Here is a 27,223-nt window from a genome sequence, read left to right as displayed (position 1 = left end):
AGCGTTGTGGGGGGTTGTTGTTTTCCAGTTAAGGTGCCAAAATTAACTTGACAGGCCCTGGTGATACATCGAAAAAGACTGCTTGCCGCACAGATTTATCGTGCACACAGAAAGTGTACTTCAAAATATCTTGAAGCTGCGTGGTATTCTTCTCACAGATAAGAGTATCTAGATTCACAATTGAGCAACTCTACTTGAACGTCTTGCTACTTCAGGCATTCAAATCCTTAATCACTGCCCCCTCATCATCCAGATGTGTCTCAAGCACCTACCTGAAGGTCAGTTGAACCAAGACAGAATTCCTGTTATTTGGAAGAAGAAACAGGACACATCTGTCTCAATAACATGAACCTTGAGATCTTCGAACCCTACCTTTTACAAAAATTCCAAGTCTCTTGGATTCACCCTCAACTTCAACCTCAAGGAAAATACTTCCCCAAAAAAAACAAAGTTGACCTGGTAGCAGCTTTCTCGTCTAAAGAAAGTGACAATATTTATTCTAGAAAGCGACTTCAGAACTGCTGTTCAAGCCCTCTTACTCTTGCATCTGGATGGCGATAATGCACTGCTTCATGATCTACTAGACTCCATAGTTGCACTTCTTAAGGGCATCCTACAAGCCACAACATAGCTCATCCAGGCCCTCTGGAAATATGATCACATCATTCCCATCCTGATAGAACTGCATTGGCTTCTCCTACCAGCCCACATCATTTTGTAAACCAGATGCATCGTTTATATAGCTATCACAAGCAGCACCCTTGCTTATCTTACAGGCATACTCACCATCTCTGGTGGTTCTCAGAACACCCATAGCCTGGATACCATCAGAATGCACATACGGAGTGTAAAAAAAACCACAAGGTAACAGGCTTCTTCTATCTATGTGCCAAGGGGGTGGAAAAACCTCCCTACATCCAGTAGGATTTCCACAATGGTGCTCCAGTTTTGGAAAGAGTTAAAGAATCACCTATTTAAAGAATACCAAATTAATATTCATTAATCATTTAAAACCAGCTAAAACCCCCCGGTCACTCATTGACCTTATGCTCATCTTTGATCCTGTACAATGCTCTGCTGCCTTTTGGCTACTTTCCCCGCTACTGAAATACCATATGCACACAATATACAAATCTAGGTTTTGCCAATTGTGGGTTTCTGCAGATCTCTTTTTCTTCATTTCCTATCCAATCATAGTGTTCTTTCTTTACCTTTGAAGGGGTTATCCGCCTCTAACAAGCTTTCAAACACCACATTTTTTGTTATTGAAATTCACAGATCAAACATTTTTTATTCCTTTTGGGATTAGGATAAAAAAATTCACAGTTTAATTAATATTGACATTGGTTTTTAAAAAATATGGGATTGCCTTGAAAGTACAACACATTGAGAAATTACGAAAATTATATTAAGCAGTCAAAATAAGTATTGACATTTTGCTTGACAAGACAATGCCATACATTAACAATGGATTAAGTTACACCAGCTGTTATTTTACAAAATGGTTTAATGAACATGAGCATGCCTAGTATAACTATCAACAATATTACTGAAAATTATTTTTTACAACTGTCAATACTATACAAAAGCTTTAGGATTTATCTGAATACATAGTCGTTGATGCATAATTATTTAAACAAATCAGTGTCACAATAAAAAATATAGTCGATAAGACCCAGTCGACATTCTTATGAAACACTATTCCAGCAGTAATGTAGGTGTGTGTCTATGTGTATGTATGTATATATATATATATATATATATATACACACACAGATGCAAACATTCATAAATATGTATGTATCTACACAGACCACTATATATGTATAGATATACCTATACATGTGTATATCTGTGTACAACAAAGAATGGTCTTGCATATAAGGTCTGTTGGGAAGATGTAACTACAAATGAAATTGGTCGAAACAGTCTTCAGCGGTACTAATAATGTCACTATTTTAAAATTACAGTATAAAAACAGTTTGTAATCCAGTTATAGTTGACTCTCAAAAAGCTCTGCGAGTTTCTTTTGTCTGTCAGTTGACTTCTTTCTTGCATTGAAGCAAAAACTTTGGCAATAAGATACAATGAAAATGTTTAACTAAGTTCCAGGATTAGTCACAGCATACTGTTTGTGTGTGTGTTCAGTACACCAAGGCTCAGAGGTCCATGAAAATTGGTTCCAAGAAGAAAAAGTGCATGTATCCTGCACAAATAGCTCATAAACCGTTGTTGCAATTTTTCACGGCTGAGTATTTTCCTTCTCCATTGTGCACACCACACTGATGATAGCATGTGCTGTTTTTGGCAAGACAAAATATTGCGTAAACTCCAGGGATCAGGATGCTGGATCAATGCAAATTCTGGTTGACAAGCTGCTACCTGATGTTGTTTGAAGCTGAATACTGATTTTGCTTTTGCTGAAGAAGTTCTGTAATTGCCAGGAGCTTCTTAAGTACATGCTGCCAAAAACAAAACAGTAGTTAAAGTAGAAATATGAAGAAAAAACATTAATGAATGTATTGCACAAAAACATTATAATGCAGATGATATTATGCTATGGCCCACAATACAGCTATCGCAAAATAATTCCGAGAAAATTGGAGCAATCAAAGAATTAAAAAGTATTTAGATACGAATCCGAAAGTATTCTGGCTCATATATGTTTCAAAAGGACACTGTGAGACTATCCAGTAAAATGCAAAGTAGTTATGATTTTCTTTGACCTCTATACGCCTTACTTGGGATTAAATAGGACTGTGTAGGGCAAATAAATTGAACAACATCACAAATTTCTCCAGGACGAAGTCAACATCTTTTGTCCTGTGAAGATTAGCTACCACTAATGCCATGACATTTGCATAATTCCTGGATCCCACTCTGAAGAGGGTTAAGCATTCTGTGATTCAACTGCATTGGCACATGGACTGATGCACATTGCAGGTGTAGACATCATCTGGTCTTGCTAGTCTACAGTCTGCAATATCTGTAGTATGGTGACTCTTTTGAATTATAACTTCTTCACAAATTCGTCCAGATAGTGAAGGTCCAGGACTAGTCCTATATCCCCTTATTTTGAAAGCACTTAAAAGTATTGCATGTGGTATAATTGTTCTCTTTCAGGAAGAGTAACCCTTTATTGAGCCTTGGGCCACAAGTGATTGCCATTGCATAATTCTGAAGACCCTCTGTATCTGGAAAAGTGGGCCACTATTGCTCCTTCAGCCAAAAGTGACAGCCATTATTTCATCCTTAAGCTCTTGCCTTTTAGAAAGGAAGGGGCTTAAGGAGAGTGTGGGACAGTGGCTGCAAATGGGGAAGAATAACAGCATACATTTCTTTATGAATAATCTAAAGGACATAGCGGTCCAAAAATATCAATATCTCTGGATGCAAATATGTTGCCACTGTAAACCTCTAATTAGACTTCTGTTGGCTTGTCAAAGGTGTACGTTCAGTATTAAGACTCCATAAAATCATCACACAGTTATACTGCCACAACAAAAGAAATTTAAAAACTATTTTAGGTGCTCTCCCAGCATTCAAAACAAGTGATATTGCAGCTGGTCCAGGCATCCATCTCAACAGAAAGTGACGTCACTTCTTACCTTCTACTTCAGTAAATTTTTCAGACACACTAATGGTGCATCACCAGCAAATTGTGGACATAGACAAGGGCATCTGACTTGGCATGTTAGGTCTAGGAAGGGCATTTTGGTTAGAGAACTTGCTTCAATCCTACCTCTGCAAGCATATTCCAGGTTAAGGTTCAATCATGTGACTCACCCCATATCATAAATTGCTCATCCCCACATATCCTAGACCACACACTCACATTGCAGCCTTACAACACCGACCCAACCTCATACACATCCCACTAAAATAAAACACTCTCAAAGTATCAAACAAAAGCACCAAATCGTGCTCATAAATGCATGCTCTGCAGTACTCAAGAAATCACACAACTCATCACCTGTCACAACATTGATGCACTGTTCAAAGAAACATGGTTTGATACATTCTAGAAGTCCTTCTACTTTCTTCATTACCACAACGTCCAATGTGAAAGACCATGCTTATAAGAAGGAAAGAGGCCACTTTTCATCCACAAGTCTTCCTTGTCCTTTACCATAGGCAATTAGGCAACATGCAATTTCATGAAGATCTTCACATGCTACTTCATACTCTCGTTGTTCTGTCCATTATCACTCACATCCTCTACATCCTTAGTGGAGAAGTGTGGCTCAATGGTTAGAGCGGCAGACCCTGATGCAGAGGTCTAGCCCGGGACCCGGGTTCAATTCCCCGCCTCGGCGGGTCTTGGGCTCAAAATTCCACAGACCTGATAATTCTCGCCTCGTGCCTATTCCAATCATGGAGTCCCACTCTGCAACTCTGGGCAATAGCTTACTTAATCTCCACCATGGCCCCCACAACGCTAAGGATGCCTGGACTCCACCTTGGGGATGCCCAGGAGTGGACGCCTCACAGGGAAAGCCAGGATGGGCTCCACAGCGGTATTCGTACAAGCGCCTTGAGACCCTTGCGGGTGAGTGGTGCGCTATACAATTATCAATTTCTGCAGGCCCCCTGGACAAAACAGCAGCTTCATAGTCAAAGTTTCAAAACTCCTCACCACCTCATCTAAGAACCCATACCACCATTTGCAGCGTCTTCAACGTCCTATACAACTGTAGCAGGGAGAAGGCATACACCATCCTGAACCTCACTGAAACCAGCAACGTAGAAGAGCAGGTCATCTGATCAATACACTCCAAAGGCCAAATCCTGGACTGCATCTTCTCAATCATCCAATAAACCCTTCCATACTCTAAGACCAGGCGGACCACCTCCAATCCCCATGACTTTGTTCAGTGTCTAACCAACAAATTGAGGTCAACACAAAAGAGAGCAATATACCATAAAATCATTCAAAGACTTTTCCACACCAACACAGAGCTTGAACTCATTTTTCACCCTGCCACTTCCATGTCGGATGTCAACAATGTTCTAAACAACTTCAATGTATTTCTGGAAAACCATGTGAACATGTGCCTACCGGCTAAAATTAAAAAAAATTAAGCAAAGCCCTTTAGTATTTTGGTACTTCAAAGACCTTGCTGATAACAAACCCTTCATCTTCAGACAGAAAAGAAAATGGAAGAAAAGCAGAACTCCTGGCAACTTCACATTACTGAAGTCCTTCTGTGCAGCACACCGACATCTCATCACATCAACTAAATTCAACTAGGATACCAACACCACCAATACAGCAGCTAGTTGAAGCAAAACACTAAAAACAATTGAGTACTGTATCAACATCCTGCCTGACACTACTAACCCACACTTCATGGGCAAATGCAATGCCATCAGCCACTTTCTTAATGAAAAAATACAAAAGACATGTTGGACAAGTTACTTACCTTCGGTGACACCTTATCCGGTAGAGACAGGATTTAGCCGCAGATTCCTATTCTTAGAATCCTCGTTAGGCACCATACTGGATCGAGAAACGTTCCCAGCAGTACCTCTGTGCATCGATAGACGGCGTTCAGCGACTCCGTATCGTTGTACCCAGACTAAGACTACAAAGGAATCCATATAAGCCCTCCCCTGACAAGCTGACATCACTTTCTTTTGTGACTCTTTTCGTGTCAACAACGTGGTGCCCCTTAGAGAAACAGTCTCTTGAAACTGTGCCAAAAAAAGACAAATCTTGTAACAAGAACTACAGAACGAACGTACAGCAGTAGTAGTAATATACAAAAAGGGGATCTACGCAAAAACAGAGCCCTCAGTTTGCAGAGAGAGGATGGGTGGGTAGGTCGACAAGGAATCTGTGGCTAGATCCTGTTGCTACTAGACAAGAAGGTACTGAAGGTAGGAAACTTGTCCATCTGATAGAGACATCTAGCCTTATCTTAGAATCAGATGCCCAAGCAATACCATCCTTGGAGGAGGGATGCAAACGGACTTCACCAAAGATCCCCAAAGAGGAGAAGCCGGTCCAAAAGATAGAGAGGGACCAGACAATCCAAAAATGATAGGTGAAGCAAAATGCTCACTGAGAGGCCTGATCTCCAAGAAACAATATGGGAAGCCCTTAGGGAGCAGAAAGCTATAAGACCGTAAGAAAAATATACAGAACCAGTTAAGAGGCAGCACCAAAGGGAATGCAATGGGACCAAGGGCAAAAGTCCAAAAAGTCCAGGCTCAAGAGAAAGAGAATAATAAATGCCGAAGAGCATCGCTAGAAAACAACAAGAACGGTAAAGAAACCGGTCTTACATTAAGAACCTTGACGGTATAGAAGGCACTCTCTTAAAGCACAAGTTTACTTACAGTCGGTAACGATCTATCTGTAAGAAACAGTAGTTAGTAGTTAACAGTAGTCTTCTGCCTGCCTTCTCCAAGATCTTGGAGGCACATTCACTCCCATCTTGCCCAGTTCAACGAGGCCAACCACATACTTCACCCTTCCCAATCTGGCTTCCGTCCTGGTTTCTCCACCGAAACAACTCTGTTGGGAGTTACAGAAAACCTACGCCATCTTTTAGACAGAGGAGACACAGTTGTGCTGATTCTACTTGATCTCAGCGCAGCATTTGATACTATTTCTCACACCATACTCATAAAGTCACTTACCTTGATGGGCATCGGCGGCCCTGCTTTGTGCTGGCTGTCTTCATTTCTCACTCACCGCACATTTCAAATCTTTTCTAACACAGCTACTTCCAAAATGTATGCGTCTCCCTATGGAGTACCCCAGAGCTCGGTACTCATCCCCCTTCTGTTCAACCTATATGTAATATCGTTGGCCCACATTGCTGAACATGAAGGTCTTACTCTTTTCACCTATGCCGACGACTCCCAGATTGCATTCTCCCTCTCTAATCCTAAAAGGGTTCCACTTTCCTCCTGCAGTCAGGCCTAAGGAAAATAGCCAACTGGATGAATGACAATTTGCTTAAATTGAATGGAGGCAAAACCGAAGTCTCAATTCTAGGTCAAAAACATGACCTATGGAGCTCCAAACACTGGCCTTCGGAGATGGGTACCCTCCCTCCCATGTTCGCAATTTGGGGCTTACCATTGACAACGCTTTAACTATGCAGCATCAGGTGAACACGGTGTCGGCCATTTGCTTTACTATTCTGCGATGGCTAAAGAAAATTATCTAGATGCTGCCCTGCGACACCCAGAAGTTTGTGGTCAATGCCCTTATAACTTCTCGGCTGGACAACGGAAATGTCCTTTACCTTGGGGCTAACAAGGCAGAGACAAGACGCCTACAGCTAGTTCAAAACGCAGCCGCAAGACTGCTATGTAAAAGTCACAGAACTGATCACATTTCAGGGCACCTCCGTGAATTACATTGGCTCAGGGTGGAGAGTCGTGTCAAGTTTAAAACCTGAGCTACATGTATAAAATCAAATGTAGTACTGCCCCCCGGTACCTGCAATCCCTTGTCCATACCTACACTCCTTCACGTTGCCTCCGATCCTCATCCCAAGGCTACTTCAACGTGCCCAAATTTAGACTTGCGAGAATGGGAGGTAGGTCCTTTGCATTTCTAGGCACCACACTTTGGAACTCTCTCCCCTTGAGTATCCGTACGGAAACCAGCTTTGTCCGATTTCACAGAGCCATTAAGACCTGGCTTTTCAATCAGTAATACTCCAGTAACGTGGGAAACGTTGGCTCCCTAGCACACTGCCTATCCAGCACCGGGAAAACCTTTTTGGGTAGCTGTCGGGCTCTATAAGCTCAATAAATAAATAAGTGTTAGATTCCTTACCTTCGAATATCCCCAGGCGTCAGACTGGATCCGGAAAGCTTTTGTCAGCAGTACCCCTGCGCGTCGCTAGGCGTAGTCTGCGGCTCCGCGTCCGTTGTCGGTGTCGTGATCGCCGGGATGACGTCGTCAGAGTACCTAGACGCCGCCCTTGCGCGCAGACGTCAGTTCGCGCCAGGAACGTAGAGCCATGATAGAAGCCGACACTGGTGCCATGAAACTAGGGCCCCGAAAGGGATGTCCTTAACCCTAGATATCTGTTCGCAGAACGGGGAGGATGGGTGGGGCGGTAAGGAATCTAACACTAACTACTGTTTCTTACAGATATATCATTACCGTAGGAAAGTAATTTGTGCATCTGAAAGAAAGTGTTAGATTCCTTACCTTAGAATAGATACCCCAGCAATACCAACTCCGGGGTGGGTCTGCAAACCAAGATCACACCTGAAAGTCCCGGAGAACGGAACGGCCGAAAAAGCCATCTCTCCGGACTTGGCTGTCCAGGCAGTAGTGTCTAGTAAAAGTGTGCAGCGAGGCCCACGTAGCTGCCTGGCAAGTTTCGTAGTCGGGAGCCTGCAGTTCATTCCTTCCGCTTTCGCGTGTGCGGAAGGAATGAACTGCAGGCTCCCGACTACGAAACTTAGGGATTTCCCCTTACAAATCCATATTTTGAAAAACCGGACTTTTGTTGGAAAGCAGTGCGAATAATGATGAAGAATTGCAATGAGCAAATTGAATTGTAAATAGCCTTGAAAAAGCCCTGGCGCGAATCGTCACAGGGGGCGAAACTCGTGTCGGCTGTTCATGTTTTTACTAAAATCAATAAAGAGCCTTTTTCTACACAACAATGAACTTTTGACTCAATCTATATGAGCAAGGATTCAGCCTAATGATATAAACAACTGTTGTTAACACACTCACTACCCCCCTAAAGACAGTGTACCATAGGTACCCAGGGCATAAGTGAACCCAAGGCCTACCAGGGGCTGCAGCATGTATTATGCCACCCCTGGCTGGCCCTCCAAATCTGACCCAACTGGCTGATCAATCAGCTGGGGCAAGGTGGTGTAATCACCCTTTGCTTTAGATATAGTATATCTATATCTAAACCTAAAATGGACACATATACTCCTATAAGTCACTCCTATGGCAGGCCTTAACAATCCTGGAGGCAGAGTGCTTGGAATTATGGGAGATAGTGCTCTGGCACGAGCTGAGCCTGTCCGCAGCTTTCGGAACCAAGTCCTTTAGCTGTTTCCATGATAGCGCTATACCGTATACTCTTAAGTGCATTATAACCTCACGGTTATTGCTAACTTTGGCATAGCATTATCAAAACATGTCGAGTAAGTAATTCTGGCGACGTGGGTAGCATTCCACCCTTCTAGAGGGACACGACATGTACCTAACTGTGAACCACGGTCTAAGTTAACCCGAGCCTCAGCATCACAAAATGGATGCTGCCACCACAGACACAAGTCTGACCTCCTGCTGCCGGGAGTCCTTCCAGCGAGGGAGGCTTGGACAAATGGTTTCCTGCCTTGGGAGGTGCTAGCACCACCCCAGACAGGATTTTGTGTATTGGGTAGGACAGGGCTGAAAGGAATGAGACATGCCTTGGGCACACAAGGTGTCCCTGTGCATACACTGGTCTAAACCAGTTCCTGGGGCTCTCCAGCCCCAGCTCTGGTGCAATACCGGACAAAGGATAGGGGGTGTAACCACCCCCCTTCCTGGTCCCACCCATAGGCGGGACCTAGTCGTAGTACAGCCCCCTTTAGCAGGATAAAGGTAGGAGCGGGTCCCATTCCAAGTTAGATTAATCCTGAACTGAAACTCTACAAGAAGAAACTCTGGACTTCGACTTTCTGCCAAGAAGACTGAAGAAATCTCCCTTGTGGGCAAGGAGTGTCCACCCTGCACAAGCAGGCACCATCAGCGTCCAGCGGCTTCCTTTTGTCGTCTTCCCTCGAGGATCCAGACTTCAGAGCCCGACGAGACCCGGATTCCCAGACCTCTACCTACATCTGCAGCACAGCTGAGATCCGTGGGTGCGACGAGACACGTGGGACCGGCCATCTTGAAAGAAGCAGCACTTCGCTCCAGCATGACTTCTGAGGTAACCTCGACGAAGTGCTTCGGGGACTGAGAAGCCCCGACCCGAGCAGCTCCTGCACGGAAGACCAGCCCTCCAGCATCCACGAGATCTGCGTGGGGCCTTTCTGCCTGTTTGTTGTTCGACGCGTTGTCTCGTCACTTGCCGGCTGGCTAGTGACCTCCTAGACGACGAACCTTGAAATCCAATCCGCTGGTCTGGTTGCTCCAGACTGGCCCCTGCCTCCCTGCAAAGGAGAAGCACCCCGGACCCTCCTGGTCCACTCCAGACGCCGTTTCCACTCACCGCGTGGGTTGCCTTTGCCAAGGCCTGTTGACTCCAAATCTGGATCCGACACCGCCGACAGCGAGAGCCTGCGTGGGACAGCTCGTGCCTCCATCTTGGTCGTCGAAGACACCACCTGGTCCACGGGGCTGCAGAGACAAGCGTCCACTCTCACCTGATCGCGACGACGACATCTGGTTCCACTACTGGTTCCACTCGTCACTGGCTAGTGACTTTGAACATTGTCCCCTCTGCTTTCAGGTCCTCCTCTTCACTGATCCACCCTTGGATCACACCGGACATCTTCCTCGTGGTCGCCTGCAGCATCTTTTCTTCCATGCTCCATAGACTTCAACGCCGGAACCCGACACGACTTCTCACCTATGCTCCTGCAGCCTGTGGGTGAGGTAACACGAGCATTTCAGTGCTCAAGGGTAGATTGACTCTCCTAGTGTCCAGTTCCACAGTCGTTTCAGTCCTAACTAGTCCGGATTGTCCGTACTCACCTTTTACTTGAACTGTACTGTCCATAGACGTTGTTACGCATCTCGCGTGTTAGTTCACACTTTGCACACGCGTTCCGTGGGCCTCCTATTACTTACCTAAAGTTAGGGTAGTATAGTCCCAGTGATCCTACGGCCTCTGGACAGCTCCATTCCTTTAATCGACTTCCTTATACCATTTACTTAGTATATGGTTTGTTGCGCCCCTAGGGCAACATTGTAACTTGTGCAACTTAACTTTTCTTAAGAGTCTTGTCATGTGCTTAGCCCTCTGATCTCATAAAGAGTTCAGAGGTGTTTGTTAGTTAACCCCTCCCCTGCTGATGACGGAACCGTTCCGTCATCAGCTACAGTTGAGCTGTGCTGATGACGGAGCGGTTCCGTCATGGCCCGGCCGCCGCGCCTGCGCGGCGCTGATTTCGCGCCTGCGCGGCGCTGATTTCGCGCCTGCGCGGCAGTTTTAATGAGCGGGGCGGGCCATGACGGAACCGCTCCGTCACCAGCACCGCTCAACTGTAGCTGGTGACGAAGCGGTTCTGTCACCAGCATGCGGCGGCCGCCCCGCCCCTTTAGCGCTGCGGCGAAATAGCCGCCGCAGCGAAAGGGTTAATAAATATCTTGTTTATTTTCATAATTACCTGTGTGGTGTCCTTTCATTTGGAATTCAAGGGGTTATATGTGGTAAAACAGCTGACTTCACATGCCAAAAGAGTTTAGCCTAAGACTGCTTTGTCCATGCTACCATTAGGATAGCTGGTCTATAAGGTTGACTTACAACCAATCACCATAAGGGTTGTTTGGACTGATACAAGGTGATCACTAGAACTAGTGAGCATCATATATCAGGCCAACTTTTCACAGCCAGAATCACTTCGCAAACTTCAGAAGGCAAGTCAAATGGCCTCAACTGCCGCTGCTCAATGTCCACGCATGTAGGTGGAGACTGGACAGGTTCGGTGGAGGACCGTCTCCTGCTGCTGCGACAGAAGGTCATCCTGAAGAGGTAGACGAATCGGGGGATCGACTGACATGCAGAGTAGCTCAGGATACCAGTATCTTTGTGCCCAGTCCGGAACCACAAGGATGACTTGTGCCAGTCGCACCTGACCTTCTTCAGCACTGTGGGCAGAAGTGGTATAGGCGGAAAGGCGTACAACAGACCGAAACTTCACTCGCGATGAAAAGCGTCTCCGAGCGAGTGCTGCCTTGGAAATTCCAACGTGCAGAATTGATGACATTGCGCGTTCGCTTGGTGGCGAATAGATCTAACCAAGGCTCTCCCCACAGCAGAAAGAGACCTTGCGCCACGTCCGAGTTCAGACACCATTCGTGATCCATCATGCACCGGCGGCTGAGTTCGTCCGCCCTGGCTTTCAGAGAACCTGCCAGGTGTTGAACCACCAGGGTCACGCCCTGATGTTCCAGCCAATGCCAGAGTCGCAGAGCCTCCTGGCATGGCGTCCACGACCCCACCCTGCCCTGTTTGTTGCAGTACCACATGGCGGTGGTGTTGTCCGTGAACACCTGCACTGCACTCCCGCGGAGAGAGGGGAGGAATGCCTTCAGTGCTAGACGAATCGCCCGCAGCTCCAAAAGGTTGATATGGAGCCGGGACTCCGCCGGAGACCAGAGGCCTCTGATCTCTGCCTCTCCCATGTGGCCTCCCCAGCCCTGGAGGGACGCGTCCGTCACAACTACGTGCTCCGGTTGGGGAAGGGAGAGGGATCTGCCACTGACCCAATCGCGGTCCGTGAGCCACCACTGCAGCTGTCTCGCAGTACCCCCCGAGATCAGGACATGGTCTGACAGGTTGCCCTGATGCTGGGCCCACTGAAACTTCAGGTCCCACTGCAGAGCCCGCATCCGCCAACGGGCGTGATGCACCAGAAGGATGCAGGAAGCCATCAGCCCCAGAAGCCGCAGCGTCAACCTGACCGAGACTCGGGATAAAGGCTGGAAGATTGGGATGAGAGCCTGTATTTCCCGAACCCGCTGTTCGGGCGGGTAAACCCGAAACTGCGCCGAGTCGAGAACTGCTCCAATGAAAAGGAGCTTCTGAGAGGGGCACAGGTGTGACTTTGGCACATTGATGGAGAACCCCAGCTGGTGCAAGAGGCCTGCCGTCGTCTGGAGGTGGCTGACAACTGTCTGGGGCGAGCCCGCCTTCAACAACCAGTCGTCTAGGTAGGGGAAGACTGAAACCCCTAACCTGCGCAGATGAGCTGCGACCACCGCCATCACCTTCGTGAACACCCGTGGGGCGCTGGTAAGGCCGAAGGGGAGCACGGTAAACCGAAAGTGCTGGTGGCCTACCGTGAACCGCAGGTAGCGCTGGTGGGCCGGCAGGACGGGGATGTGGAAATAGGCGTCCTGCAAGTCCAACGCTACCATCCAGTCTCCTGGGTACAGGGCAGCTAAGACCTGAGCCAGAGTCAGCATTTTGAACTTCTCCTTCCGGAGGAAGCCGTTGACGTTCCGTAGGTCCAAGATAGGGCGTAAGCCCCCTTTGCCCTTCTTGGGTACCAGAAAGTTGTGGGAGGAGCAACCATGTCCTACTTCTGGCCCAGGAACGCGCTCGATGGCCCCCTTGGCCAAGACGGCCGTAACTGCCTCCTGCAGAAGCCGTAAATGATCCCCCGATACGCGGTGGTGTTGCAGTGGCATGGCTTGAGGGGTCGTCTCGAAGGGGAGGGAGTAGCTCCTCCGGACGATCTGCAGCACCCACCTGTCCGAAGTGACAGTGCGCCAGTGAGAGTGGTGATGGCGAACCCTGCCCCCCACTGGCGTCACATGGGCCGAGAAGCACGGACTAGGAGGGTTTAGAGGCGGATGTTGCGGGGGAAGGTGTGGACTGGCCTCGCCGTTGTCCCCGACCGCCTCCACGGCGATTTCCACGGCCGCCAATGCGCTGGAAGTTAGTCTGCGGCATGTGGCTGGCAGCATGTGGGGGGCCCCCCCTTCCTTGGCCACGAAAGGAGCGAAAGGCACCCGCTTGCTGGCGCGGGGCCAAGAGGCCCAAAGACTTGGCTGTAGCCCTGGAGTCCTTAAAGCGCTCAAGCGCATGGTCTGCCTTGTCGCCAAAAAGGCGACGGCCATCAAACGGCATGTCCATCAGTGTATTTTGAACATGGGCCGAAAAGTTGGCGGACCTCAACCCGGCGTGGTGTCTAACCGCCACCGTCGTTGCCATCGCTCTACCTAGTGAGTCAGTGGTATCCAGCCCACACCGGACAGAATATTTGGCTGCATCTCGGCCCTCCACAAGGGCTTTGCCGAGTTTGGCCCGTACCTCCAAAGGACACTCTGGCAGCACTTCCGCAACAGTCTCCCACAGAGAGTGGGTGTAGCGGCCCAAGAGGCATGCGGTGTTGGAAGACCGCAGTCCCAGACTAAGGGAAGAGAAGATCTTTTTGCCGTACTGCTCTTACCTCTTGGATTCCCTGTCCGGCGGAGCCGACGGGAATGCGGTCTGGGAACAGGATGCCTGGATGGCCAGGCTCTCAGGGGTGGGGTGGGTGGACAGGAAACATGGGTCGCCCAGGACCGGGCGGTGGCGTCTGGCCACGTTCCTATCTACGGGCGAACCCGTAGCGGGCCTGGACCAAGTGCCCAAAAGAACGTCGGTCAAGGCCTCATTAAAGGGCAGAAGAGGCTCGGCCGAGCTTGACTGCGGTTTAAGGACCTCAGTGAGGAGGTTAGTCCTCATGGCCGCGACGGGGAGCTCAAGGCCCAAGGCCTTGGCAGCCCTCATCAACACCACACTATAGGTTGCCCCCCTCCTCCGAAGCCACGGTAGGAGGAGACACAAAACCACTGTCTGGAGAGGTGTCCAGACCACCGGCCTCCCCAAGTTCCCCTGTCCAGTCCTCCTGAGACTGACACTCTCGGGTCAGAGGGTCTTCAGACCCCTCCCAATCCTCCTCATCACCCATCTCCTGATATTCAGGGGTTTCAATTAATGGGGCCGGTTTATTGAAGTAAAACTCCCCAAGCGCCGTCGAAAGCGGCGCCCAGCGTCGCCGTTCCGACGTCGGAACCGGAATGAAGGAGGCATCGGGGACGGCGCTGCCCGAGGACGGCGCCGGAGGCGACACCTGACGGACCGACACCAGGGAGGGGCGGAGGGGTCGTAAGGTCCACCGGCAACGACCCAGATCCCGAAGCGGGTCCAGTGGGGTCCTGCGGCACCGGGCCCACAGGCGCCGGCGTCTTCGGAACTGTTGGGCCCTGCGGTGCCGGGCCCACAGGCGCCGGTGGCGTCGGGACCGTGGGGCCCTGCGGGAGTCGCAAGCGTCGCGGCCTGCTCCACACCCTCCTATGGGTGGGACCAGGAAGGGGGGTGGTTACACCCCCTATCCTTTGTCCGGTCTTGCGCCAGAGCTGGGGCTGGAGAGCCCCAGAAACTGGTTTAGACCGGTGTATGCACAGGGACACCTTGTGTGCCCCAGGCATGTCTCATTCCTTTCAGCCCTGTCCTACCCAATACACAAAATCCTGTCTGGGGTGGTGCTAGCACCTTCCAAGGCAGGAAACCCTTTGTCCAAGCCTCCCTCGCTAGAAGGACTCCCAGCAGCAGGAGGTCAGACTTGTGTCTGTGGTGGCAGCATCCATTTTGTGATGCTGAGGCTCGGGTTAACTTTAACCGGGGTTCACAGTTAGGTACATGTCGTGTCCCTCTAAATGGTTGGAATGCTACCCCCGTCACCAGAATTGGGGAAGGGGTAGTATTCCAATTCGTATGACACCTTACTCGACATGTTTTGATAATGCTATGCCAAAGTTAGCAATAACCGCGAGGATTATAATGCACTTAAGAGTATATGGTATAGCGTTATCATGGAAACAGCTAAAGGACTTGGTTCCGAAAGCTGTAGACAGGCTCAGCTCATGTCAGAGCACTATCTCACATAATTCCAAGCACTCTGACTCCAGGATTGTTAAGGAGTGACTTATAGGAGTATATGTGTCCATTTTTAGGGTTAGATATATGTATACTTTATCTAAAGCAAAGGGTGATTACACCACCTTGCCCCAGCTGATTGATCAGCCAGTTGTGTCAGATTTGGAGGGCCAGCCAGGGATGGCATAATACATGCTGCAGCCCCTGGTAGGCCTTGGGTTCACTTATGCCCTGGGTACCTATGGTACACTGTACAAGGACTTACAAGAGCGACCCAATACCAATGGGTAAATGCACCTAAGGTACATGGATGTCAATTTAGAGAGAGAACAGCTAGGCTATGGGCCTGATTAGCAGGCCCACAGCCAGGGAAAGTCGTAAACCAGTGAAGCAAAAAGCAAAAATCTGGGGTGACCATAGGATTGCACACCCTACTCTCCTACATAACCCCCCCAAACTTAGGGACATTAAACTAACCTTGACCAGGTGAGTCTTCCTGTTCTAAGTGGAAATACCTGGAGAGACCATCTGCATTGCCATATGGTCAGTCCCTGGTCTGTGCTCCACTGTAAAGTCCATCCCCTGTAGGGAAATGGAGCACATAAGAAGTTTGGGGTTTTCACCCGTCATCTGATTTAGCCACAAGAGGGGCTTATGGTCTGTCTGAATCTTGAAGTGAGTTCCAAACAAGTATGGCCTCAACTTCTTCAGGGCCCAAACCACAGCAAAGGCCTCCCTCTCAATAGCTGACCAACGTTTCTCTCTAGGGGTCAGCCTCTTACTTATAAAAGCAATGGGCTGGTCATGACCATCAATATTCAGTTGAGATAGAACAGCTCCCACACCCAACTCAGAACCATCTGTTTGGACAATGAAAGGTTTGGAGTAGTCTGGACTCTTGTGAATAAGTGCAGTGCACATGTCCTGCTTTAGGTCATCGAATGCCTTTTGACAGCTAACTGTCCACTGAACTTTCTTTGGCATTTTCCTACTTGTCAGGTCATTAAGAGGAGTCACAATTGTCCCATAATATTTGACAAATTTCCTGTAGTAACCAGACAGGCCCAAGAAAGCTCTGACCTGTGTCTGGGTGGTTGGAGGAGCCCAGTCCTTTATGGCCTGTATCTTGCTCTCCAATGGTTGAACCTGGCCTCCACCTACAAGGTGGCCCAGGTACACAACCTGACTCTGCCCTATCTGGCACTTAGTAGCCTTGATAGTGAGGCCTGCCTTTTGCAGGGCCTCCAAAACGTTCCTCAGGTGGATCAGGTGATCCTCCCAGGTGGAGCTAAAGACAGCAATATCATCTAGATATGCTGCACAGAAGTCATCCAGCCCAGTGAGAACTTGGTTCACCAACCTTTGAAAAAGGCAGGTGCATTTTTCAAACCAAAGGGCATCACCACAAACTGGTAATGTCCTCCTGGAGTAGAAAATGCTGTTTTGGCCTTGGCATCCTCAGCTAACCTGATTTGCCAATAACCAGCTGTCAGGTCAAATGTACTCAAGAATTTGGCAGAAGCCAATTTATCTATGAGTTCATCTGCTCTTGGTATTGGATGGGCATTTGTCTTAGTGAAGGCATTGAGACCCCTGTAGTCTACACAAAACCTCATCTCTCTCTTACCATCCTGGGTGTGAGGTTTAGGCACTAGAACTACAGGACTAGCCCAAGGGCTCTCTGAGGGTTCAATGACTCCCAATTCCAACATCTTTTGTACTTCTTGTTTTATGCAGTCCCTGACGTGGTCAGGTTGCCTGTAGATTTTACTCTTTATAGGCAGACTGTCACCAGTGTCCACCTCATGGGTGCACCAGTTTGTCTGACTGGGTGTCAGAGAGAACATTTGTCTAAAGGATTGAAGAACTTGCTTGCAATCCTTTTGCTGATGTTCAGAGAGGCTGTCAGAAAAGACTACACCATCTACTGACCCATCATCAGGGTTCTGAGTGAGCAGGTCTGGGAGAGGGTCACTCTCTTCCTCCTGTCCCTCATCTGTAGCCATGAGCAAACCCATGTCTTCCCTGTCAACAAATGCCTTGAGCCTGTTCACATGAAGTACTCTGTGAGGGCTCCTGGGAGTTCCAAGGTCCACCAGGTAGGTGACCTCTCCCTTTTGTTCAATGATAGTATGGGGTCCAGACCATTTGTCTTGGAGAGCTGCTGGGGCCACTGGCTCCAACACCCACACCTTCTGCCCAGGCTGGTAAACAGTAAGGACAGCCTTTTGGTCATGCCAAGCTTTTTGCAGTGCTTGGCTGGCCTCAAGGTTTTTAGATGCCTTCTCCATGTACTCTGCCATCCTGGAGCGGAGACTACGTACATAGTCCACTATGTCTTGCTTAGGCTTTTTGAGAGGTAACTCCCATCCTTCCTTCCTTCACAAGACATAGGGGTCCTCTTACAGGATGCCCAAATAGAAGCTCAAAAGCCATTGCACTGTGGGTGATAGCGGGTGGTGAATGTGTAGTTCACTCCACACTCCTTCCACATTGCAGTCAAGTATCCTGACATAAAGTTTGCACCTCTGTCAGAGACAACCTCCTTAGGAAACCCCACTCTGGAGAAAACTCCAAGTAGGGCCCTGGCCACAACAGGACTGTAGTGGTCCTGAGGGGAATAGCTTCTGGGTACCTGGTGGCATGATCCACTACCACCAGTATAAATCTGTGCTCAGATGCTGTTGGGGGGTCCATTGGTCCAACAATGTCAACCCCCACTCTTTCCAAAGGGAGCCCCCACCACAGGTAGTGGTATAAGGGGGCCTTTGTTGTGCCACATGATTTGCCACTGGCTTGGCAGGTGACACATGAGCGACAAAACTTTTTTGTGTCTTCAGACATATGAGGCCAGTGAAAGTGAGGGACAAGCCTGTCCCAAGTCTTGTTCTGGCCTAAGTGACATGCAAGGGGAATCTCATGGGCTAAGGTAAGAAGGAAACCTCTTAGAGACAAGGGGATAACCAGCCTCCTGGTAGCACCAGGCTTGGGGTCTCTTGCCTCAGAGTATAGGAGTCCATCATCCCAGTACACCTTGTGGGTACCTGTAGCATTCCCTGCAGCCTCAGCAGCAGCCTGCTGTCTGAGGGGTTCAAGAGAGAAACAGTCTAACTGTGCCTGCCTCAAGTCTGCCCTGGAAGGTCCCTCTGCCCCAAGAAACTCAACCTGTTCAGGCTCAAGCTCTTCTAGGACAGTTCCTTCTGGGGGCTTTGGGTCAGCCTCCTGAGAGGGCTGATCCTCACCTTGAGGCAGGGGGGAAGGCACTGCCTTAACCCTACTGCTCTTTCTCTTGGGAAGTGTCTGGTCCATTGTTCCAGGATCCAGCATTTCTTGGCCTGTGACCTGGCCACAGCAAGGACATGTGCTGACAAACCTAACATTTCCACATGAGTCCTATACTCCACATCTGACCATAAGGAGGATTCCAAATCATTGCCCAACAGACAGTCCACTGGGAGGTCTGAACTAAATAAACACTAAATTGCACACCTGTAGTCTCAAACATATGTATGTGAAAACATGTGCTAAGTTACCTCTCTCAAAACCGACGTAGTACTACAAGTGAAATATGACTGGGGGAGACATCCCTTAAGGATAAGAACCCTCACTCACACAAGGGTGACATGCTTCATCATATGGGTCCTCCTTACCAGTGTAGAAAACCTAGTCAACACTGGGAGCTACTACTCCAGTGTTTAAGGGAGGAGCTCAGAGATGTTTTTTAGAAGTAAGGATGGTAAGCCCATATGTGAGGGAGTTGGTGTAGTGAGGTATGCAGCGCTGTGTGAAAGATAGGTGAGTGAAATTAAAACTAAGTGGATACACTATAGTACTTTATTATTGTGTTCTGCTTGACAGGGTTAAAAAAGAAACAGCACAGTGGTATGGATATGGAACCACTGTCACTTAATGGTCAACATGTTTCAGCCTATTGATCCACACATTATCATCGGCTTTCTTCAGGACCAGATCAAAAAATGTGAAACTGCTGCTGCGATAATGCGTGACAACAAAGTAATTCTAATGAAATAAAGTGATTTTTATATACTACACCGGTATTCCTGCCTTTTATTTGTTGATCAGGTCATACCCAGGTATCGAGAAAAAACACAAGTAGCAAACAGAAGGAAAAAGAGAGAGACACACATACACATTGTTTAGTTTACATATGTATTTTACAACAAACTGAGTTGGTTCGTCGCTAGATTGCAAGTGTAATAATGCTTTCAACTAGTATGGACTTACCCTCAATAGTAGGAAAATCCTGCCTCACCTCTACCTGGCTGGCTGCTCTGGGAGGAGGCCCCACACTACAGGGAGAAAATGTAGGTGTCGGATAGAGTACACCATAAAAAACTTCCAAAACTAAATACTACAGAAAAAACAGGGCCACAGAGTTACTCTTAAGTGCACTTAGTACTGCCCCATGATGTATACTGAATTATAAGAAATTCCACTAGGAGAATTAAGATTCGCATCCAAGAGCACAAAAGCACTATTAGATGTGGCAAACGGTCAACTAAATTGACCAATCATTTCATTGACAAAGGACATCAGGACACTGATTTACATTGGGTGGTTTTGGAAAAACCATGGATACCTCCACATTTGACAGACCTCACAAAATTCCTATTTCGTAGAGAACAACAGTGGGTGTATAAATTGAAAACAGACACCCTAGGTCTTAATGATGATATACCCTGGGTGTCAATATGAAGACATGACTGAATGGCTGTTCTAGCGATCTTCAACTACATCATTGGGTTGATATTTTGAGAGTGAGATATATGTATACAATCTTACCTTCCACATCACCCACATTTGTGTGTATATACTTAGATTTACTTTTAACCGTATAGACTACTCTCCACAGTATATGGTCATTACCATGTCCTGCAGCTAACAATACTTTAGACACCACGTATATCTTAGAGGTTTATGATTCACTTGTTATGTCTTACGTGAGATAATCATATCGATCTCCATCTCACTGACTCAGTAAAAACGATCATTACACACACTAGAGTACCTTGCATAATGCTCTATGTGTATCTGTAATGTAAGAGGTATGAGGGCCACTGTTTCCTCGGAATACGTTTTTCTTTCTTTGACTGGTGATCTTACCGAGTCTCTCTGTTATGGTCTTTACGGTGCACGCCTTGTCTATATAATATCCAGACTGGTTTAAGGCGTCAAGACTTGCAAATTACGGCGTTCCCGTATGTTGATAAGCTGGGCATGCGCAGGTCTTTAGTTGCGCTTCCCGTCACATGCGCAGATTGGTAAATAAGCACCAGTGTCCGGTTTCTTGTAAAACGCTTGCGCGGGACTTCACCACACGTCCCTGACGCATGCGCAGTACCGATTCAGGTAAGGCTGAAGACGGCTTTAGACGGTAGGACCCCATGCACACAGCTGCCGTCTATCAACAATGCAGTATTTATAGAACGAGTCTTCCTGCCGATCGGTACCTCCCGAGGCTAGCTCTACCGAGCAACGAGGTACCGACAGACAGGTAAGACTGCTGAGACTTTAACTACTCCCTGAACTCTGTTGTACCTCCTTATTAAGGGCTCTTGATGAGATGGAACACTTTGAAAGGGTCTCTTTGCTTTGATATAGTTTGAGTTTCCCTCAGCATTTAAACTCTGAATTTCTTATAATTCAGTATACATCATGGGGCAGTACTAAGTGCACTTAAGAGTAACTCTGTGGCCCTGTTTTTTCTGTAGTATTTAGTTTTGGAAGTTTTTTATGGTGTGCTCTATCAGACACCTACATTTTCTCCCTGTAGTGCGGGCCTCCTCCCAGAGCAGCCAGCCAGGTAGAGGGGAGGCAGGATTTTCCTACTATTGAGGGAAAGTCCATACTAGTTGAAAGCATTATTACACTAGCAATCAGCGACGAACCAACTCAGTTTGTTGTAAAATACATATGTAAACTAAAAAATGTGTATGTGTGTCTCTCTCTTTTTCCTTCTGTTTGCTACTTGTGTGTTTTTTCTAGATACCTGGGTATGACCTGATCAACAAATAAAAGGCAGGAATACCGGTGGAGTATATAAAAATCACTTTATTTCATTAGAATTACTTTGTTGTCACGCATTATCGCCGCAGCAGTTTCAGATTTTTTGATATGGTCCTGAAGAAGGCAGATGATACTGTGTGGATCAATAGGCTGAAACATGTTGACCATTAAGTGACAGTGGTTCCATATCCATACCACTGTGCTGTTTCTTTTTTAACCCTGTCAAGCGGAACAAAATAATAAAGTACTATAGTGTATCCACTTAGATAGTTTTAATTTCACTCACATATCCTTCACACAGCACTGCATACCTCACTACACCAACTCCCTCACATATGAGATTACCATCCCTACTTCTAAAAACATCTCTGAGCTCCTCCCTTAAACACCGGAGTAGTAGCTCCCAGTATTGACTAGGTTTTCTACACTGGTAAGGAGGACCCATAAGATGAAGCATGTCACCCTTGGGTGAGTGAGGGTTCTTATCCTTAAGGGATGTCTCCCCCAGTCATATTTCACTTGTAGTACTACGTCCGTTTTGAGAGAGGTAACGTAGCACATGTTTTCACATACATATTTTTGAGACTACAGGTGTGCAATTTAGTGTTTAGCTTATATTTGGGAACGCACATTGAGTGGTCTATAAAACATCCCTACAAACCCCCAATCTACGGTAGTTTTTCCAGGTCTGAACTAACTACAACCCTTTTGAGGCCACTTACCCCTCCCCAGGAGAAATTAACAAGTGCCATACTATGGTTGGTAGTGACATTGCTAGCATTGGTCACTAGGTAGTCTGAACCTAGTATTACCTGGTCAGGGTCCACAAAGTTAGGTGTCACCATAGTGACACTGGCACAAGTGTCCCTGTAGGCCTGCGCCATTTTTCCATTGATCAAAGGTGTTTGCCTTTACTTGCCCAGTGTACTGGGACTTATAGTAGGGGTCATATCCATGTCCCCAGTACAAACAAGAACAGCCTGAGTGGGTATTCTGACTAAGTCAGAATCCACCTCAGTTCCCAGGGTTAACCCAACTATAGCCTTGGGGGGTGCACTACCACTACTAACTGTACTAGGGGGTGCAGGTGCCTTAGGGGCAGTAGTGGTAGGAGCTGTGCCTTTCTTGGTGCACTCACTAAACCAGTGAGTTTTACTTTTACAGTAATGGCACCATGGTTTTCTTTGACCTTCATTCTTCTTCTTTTGGGAATTCTGGGACCCACCCTCCTTAGACCGTTGGGGCCCCGTTATAGACTTCTGGTCATTTTGCTTATTCTCTTGATTACCCTTTTGGTCTGCTTTCTTCTGGCCACCACCCTGGTTCTGGTTCTGCTGCTTGACCCTTGTCCTGACCCATCTGTCTGCCTTCTTTCCCAATTCTTGGGGAGAGGTCAGATCTGAGTCAATCAAGTGCTGATGCAACAACTGGTTCTGACAATTATTTAAGATTTGCTCTCTCATAATTAGATTATACAACCCTGTGTAATCAGTAACTTTACTTCCCAGTAACCAGCCTTCAAAAGCCTTAGTGGCACAATCAACAAAGTCAGTCCAATCCTGAGCCTGAGTTTTCTGGGTGTATAAGAACATTAACCTGTACTGTTCAGTTGTTAGGCCAAACCCATCAATAAAGTCACTTTTCAGGACTTGGTAATCATTAGCATCCTCATCTCTAACAGTGAGGAGCTTTTCTCTTCCTTTACCTTCAAAGGAGAGCCACAATATAGCTGCCCACTGACTCTGGGGTACCTGCTGTACTTTGCAGGCTCTCTCCAAAGCAGTCATCCATTTGTGGATGTCATCCCCTACCTTAAAGGGGGGCACTATTTTACTCAGGTTTCTGTTATCAAAACTCCTGTCTTTATCTTTAGGGATATGTCGCTGCCACCAGTGGAATCTAATCCACTCAATTTCTGCTCTCTGGCAAAGGCAAGTTTTTCTTTGGCAAGGGCAAGTTCTTCCCTCTCAATCCTCAGATGCACTTCCCTCATCTTAGCTTCATGCTCTCTTCTCTGAGGGGATGTCATCCCTCTCTAAGAAGATGCCTGAGAGACATGGGTGTGAGTAGACCTGTTAGAGCCTCTGGAGTGAGACCTAATTCATCTATTCCCAAGGTTAGGCCTGCTTGAGAATGGGTCTGGGGGTCCCCCAGTTCCATTCTCATGCATGCTTAAGATGGCCCTGGTCAGTCTGCTGATTCTAACCTGACCATGATTCACCTCGCCATCAGATGAGTCTCCATCTTCCTCTACTTCTTCAGTCTCAGGGAGATTAGAGTCCTCCTCTACTGGGGGTATGTTTCCTTCTGTAAGATCAGATGGGCCTGGATTAGAAGCCCTTCTTGCATCATATGTCTCTAAGAGACCTATCAGAAAAGTAATGGTAAATATCAATTTAGAGAGAGAACAGCTAGGCTGTGGGCCTGATTAGCAGGCCCACAGCCAGGGAAAGTTGTAAACCAGTGAAGCAAAAAGCAAAAATCTGTGGTGACCATAGGATTGCACACCCTACTCTCCTACATACCCCCCCCCCCCCAAACTTAGGGACATTAAACTAACCTTGACCAGGTAAGTCTTCCTGTTCTAAGTGGAAATACCTGGAGAGACCATCTGCATTGCCACGGTCAGTCCCTGGTCTGTGCTCCACTGTAAAGTCCATCCCCTGTAGGGAAATGGACCACCTAAGAAGTTTAGGGTTTTCACCCTTCATCTGATTTAGCCACAAGAGGGGCTTATGGTCTGTCTAAATCTTGAAGTGAGTTCCAAACAAGTATGGCCTCAACTTCTTCAGGGCCCAAACCACAGCAAAGGCCTCCCTCTCAATAGCTGACCAACGTTTCTCTCTAGGGGTCAGCCTCCTACTTATAAAAGCAATGGGCTGGTCATGTCCATCAATATTCAGTTGAGATATAACAGCTCCAATACCCAACTCAGAAACATCTGTTTGGACAATGAAAGGTTTGGAGTAGTCTGGACTCTTGAGAATAGGTGCAGTGCACATGGCCTGCTTTAGGGTCATCAAATGCCTTTTGACAGCTAACTGTCCACTGAACTTTCTTTGGCATTTTCTTACTTGTGTCCATTTTTAGGGTTAGATATAGGTATACTATATCTAAAGCAAAGGGTGATTACACCACCTTGCCCTAGCTGATTGATCAGCCAGTTGTGTCAAATTTGGAGGGCCAGCCAAGGGTGGCATAATACATGCTGCAGCCCCTGGTAGGCCTTGGGTTCACTTATGCCCTGGGTACCTAAGGTACACTGTACAAGGACTTACAAGAGCGACCCAATACCAATTGGTAAATGCACCTAAGGTACATGGATGTCAATTTAGAGAGAGAACAGCTAGGCTGTGGGTCTGATTAGCAGGGCCACAGCCAGGGAAAGTCGTAAACCCGTGAAGCAAAAAGCAAAAATCTGGGGTGACCATAGGATTGCAGACCCTACTCTCCTACAATGATTCTGATGGAGAGTTGAAATATTGATCAGAACTGATCCCGTGTTGACTTTTGCTTCTCTCTTTATGCCAATAGGAATCGTTTCTTCCATATACTCTCTCCCTATACTGTTTATATTTACATTTTTTGGGTGTTTTTTAAATATTGTGTATTCATGTATTCATGCTGAATTTGTTTGCCACAAATCTAAAATGTTTTAAATTTTTCATGTGAAATAAATTGTATACACTTTTTATATATATTACTTTTACAGGGGCGGAGCGGGGGAGTTGTGTGCTGAGCCCTGGGGAATTTTTGACCACAGCTGTATCTGTTAGAAAGAACATGGCGCCTGGGGGTCCAGTGAGGCTCGCGAGAGGGTGAAGAAGTCCTGCTGGATGTGCGGCAAATTATATATTCATATTTGTCTTAGAACTTCAGAGACTCTGAAAGACTGGTGCTAGATTTAATATGCCAGTGACTACATTTCTCTTACAGGGATCATCTTACACGGGCTACCTTGGAAGGAGTGTCTCATTGTTAATTCCCTGTCTCGAAGGTCAACACGTAGAATCAAAATGGCCGAACCAGCTAGTCCGATCTACTGAAGCGAAATTAAGTCAAAATGGCCGCCTCTGGAGACATCTGACACACCAATTTTCTAATAATGGCAACTTTGAGTGTGCCCCTTTCCAAAGGACTCCCTAATTTATACCCTGGAGTCTCAGAGACTCCTCTGAGAGAGTCCACAGCGACAAGGGAGTCCCACGCAGCGGAGGCCTGGGTTTTTACCCCATTACGGCGGGGAGCACAGCACCGTACCCCATGACTGGCGCACTCAATGGCTCTTTTTGGATTATGCCCCCCTAGGCGGAAACTAATACCTTTTTGTATGTACTGCAGTGCCCAAGCAACCTTTGGACGATGACCGGTGGAGCTGTCCCACGCAGCTATAAAGGAGTTTGGCTCTTGTTCACCCCTCGGCCGTCACCTACCCAGCCGATGTTGGACACTTTTTCCTCATCTCCCTGTTGTGCCTCCTATACCCTCCCCCACCTCTTTCCTCCATTATTCTCCCCTACCTCCCCTATTCCTTCCCTCTCTCACCTATTCTTCTATCCCCTTGCCTATTTTTTCCTCATGTTTATGCTATGCTTTTGTACCCTTGTAATTTCTGTAACTAAACTCCGGAAACTGATGTAACTTTGTAACCATGTTCCTCATGAAGCACGCTCTGATACATCCGGGTCTTGCCAGCGCTAAATAAAACTCAATAAATAAATAAATAAAGCTAGCTATTGGGACTTTGAAGACAGAAAAGTGTGCTTAATGTATGTACGTGCATCTCTTTTTTATTAGCAGTCTGGAGACTGTGTTCCTACTCTGCATTTACGACAGTTGCATAAGGCACTTTACCTTTGTTTTCGATGTGGTGCTCAATATGTTTCTATTAAATAGCCACACTGCCAGATTTACCAAGGGTTTGTGCCGGGGCGAAGTCATTTAAAACAGTGCAAACTCTAGCAAGGGTAGTTTCTTGTCAGCACAAAATGTATTTTGCACTGGAAAGCTGCCTTCTTCCCAGGGCAAATAGCACATTGTGCTGCTTTGTAACATTTTGGGCCAAGGGATCATTACCTGGGTGGATCAGCGCAAGCACCCACTGTTTTTGACGTACGAGTTACTTAAGTTCGGTAACAGTGTATCTGGTAGTGACGTTTCTAGCCGCAGATTCCTTAACGTAGAATTATCTCAAGGCGTGAGACTGGATCCAAAAAATCTTTTGCCCAGCATCCCTACGCGCAAGCATCACGCGACTCCGCCCTGACGTCCGCGCACGTGACGTCAGCGAGGTCACATAAGTTTCACCCCGGCACGCCTTCGTCAGAATTCTTCTGAGAACTTTTCCTCCCCACAACGCAGAGCCATCAGACAAAACTGTGACAGTATGGGAACAGTATAGGAACAGTGTGCGAAAGAGCAGAAACATAGAAAAGAAATGGTGAGGAACAACACCATAAGAGGCAGTGCCAGACACTGCAGCACTTAAGGGCAGGGAAAAGAATAAAGAACAGAGCACTGTTCTGATCAGTAACCCTGCCAGTATGGAAATAGCCCCCCCTAGAGACAAGAACATATGAAAAAATTTAATGATAATGTGTAGCAGGACCACAACCCCA

The 27,223-nt window shown here is 47.2% G+C and overlaps 1 protein-coding gene across 2 annotated transcripts in view; it reads right to left on the bottom strand.

Moving 5' to 3' along the window:
* Positions 1-1,258: 1,258 nt before the first annotated feature.
* Positions 1,259-27,223, bottom strand: part of RASA1 (RAS p21 protein activator 1) — a 926,777-nt gene continuing 900,812 nt past the window's right edge. The window contains exon 25 of one of the 2 annotated variants that reach the window (XM_086960862.1): positions 1,259-2,462. In XM_086960862.1, the coding sequence (XP_086816988.1) occupies positions 2,379-2,462 (84 nt within the window). In that variant the 3' untranslated portion in view covers positions 1,259-2,378. The remainder of the gene's footprint in view (positions 2,463-27,223) is intronic. The other variant, XM_086960861.1, reaches the window with a different exon arrangement.

The sequence above is a fragment of the Lissotriton vulgaris genome, chromosome 3_1, assembly GCF_964263255.1.
Source record: "Lissotriton vulgaris chromosome 3_1, aLisVul1.2, whole genome shotgun sequence".
Classification (NCBI taxonomy): Eukaryota; Metazoa; Chordata; class Amphibia; order Caudata; family Salamandridae; genus Lissotriton; species Lissotriton vulgaris.
This window is presented reverse-complemented; position numbering and strand designations above follow the sequence as displayed.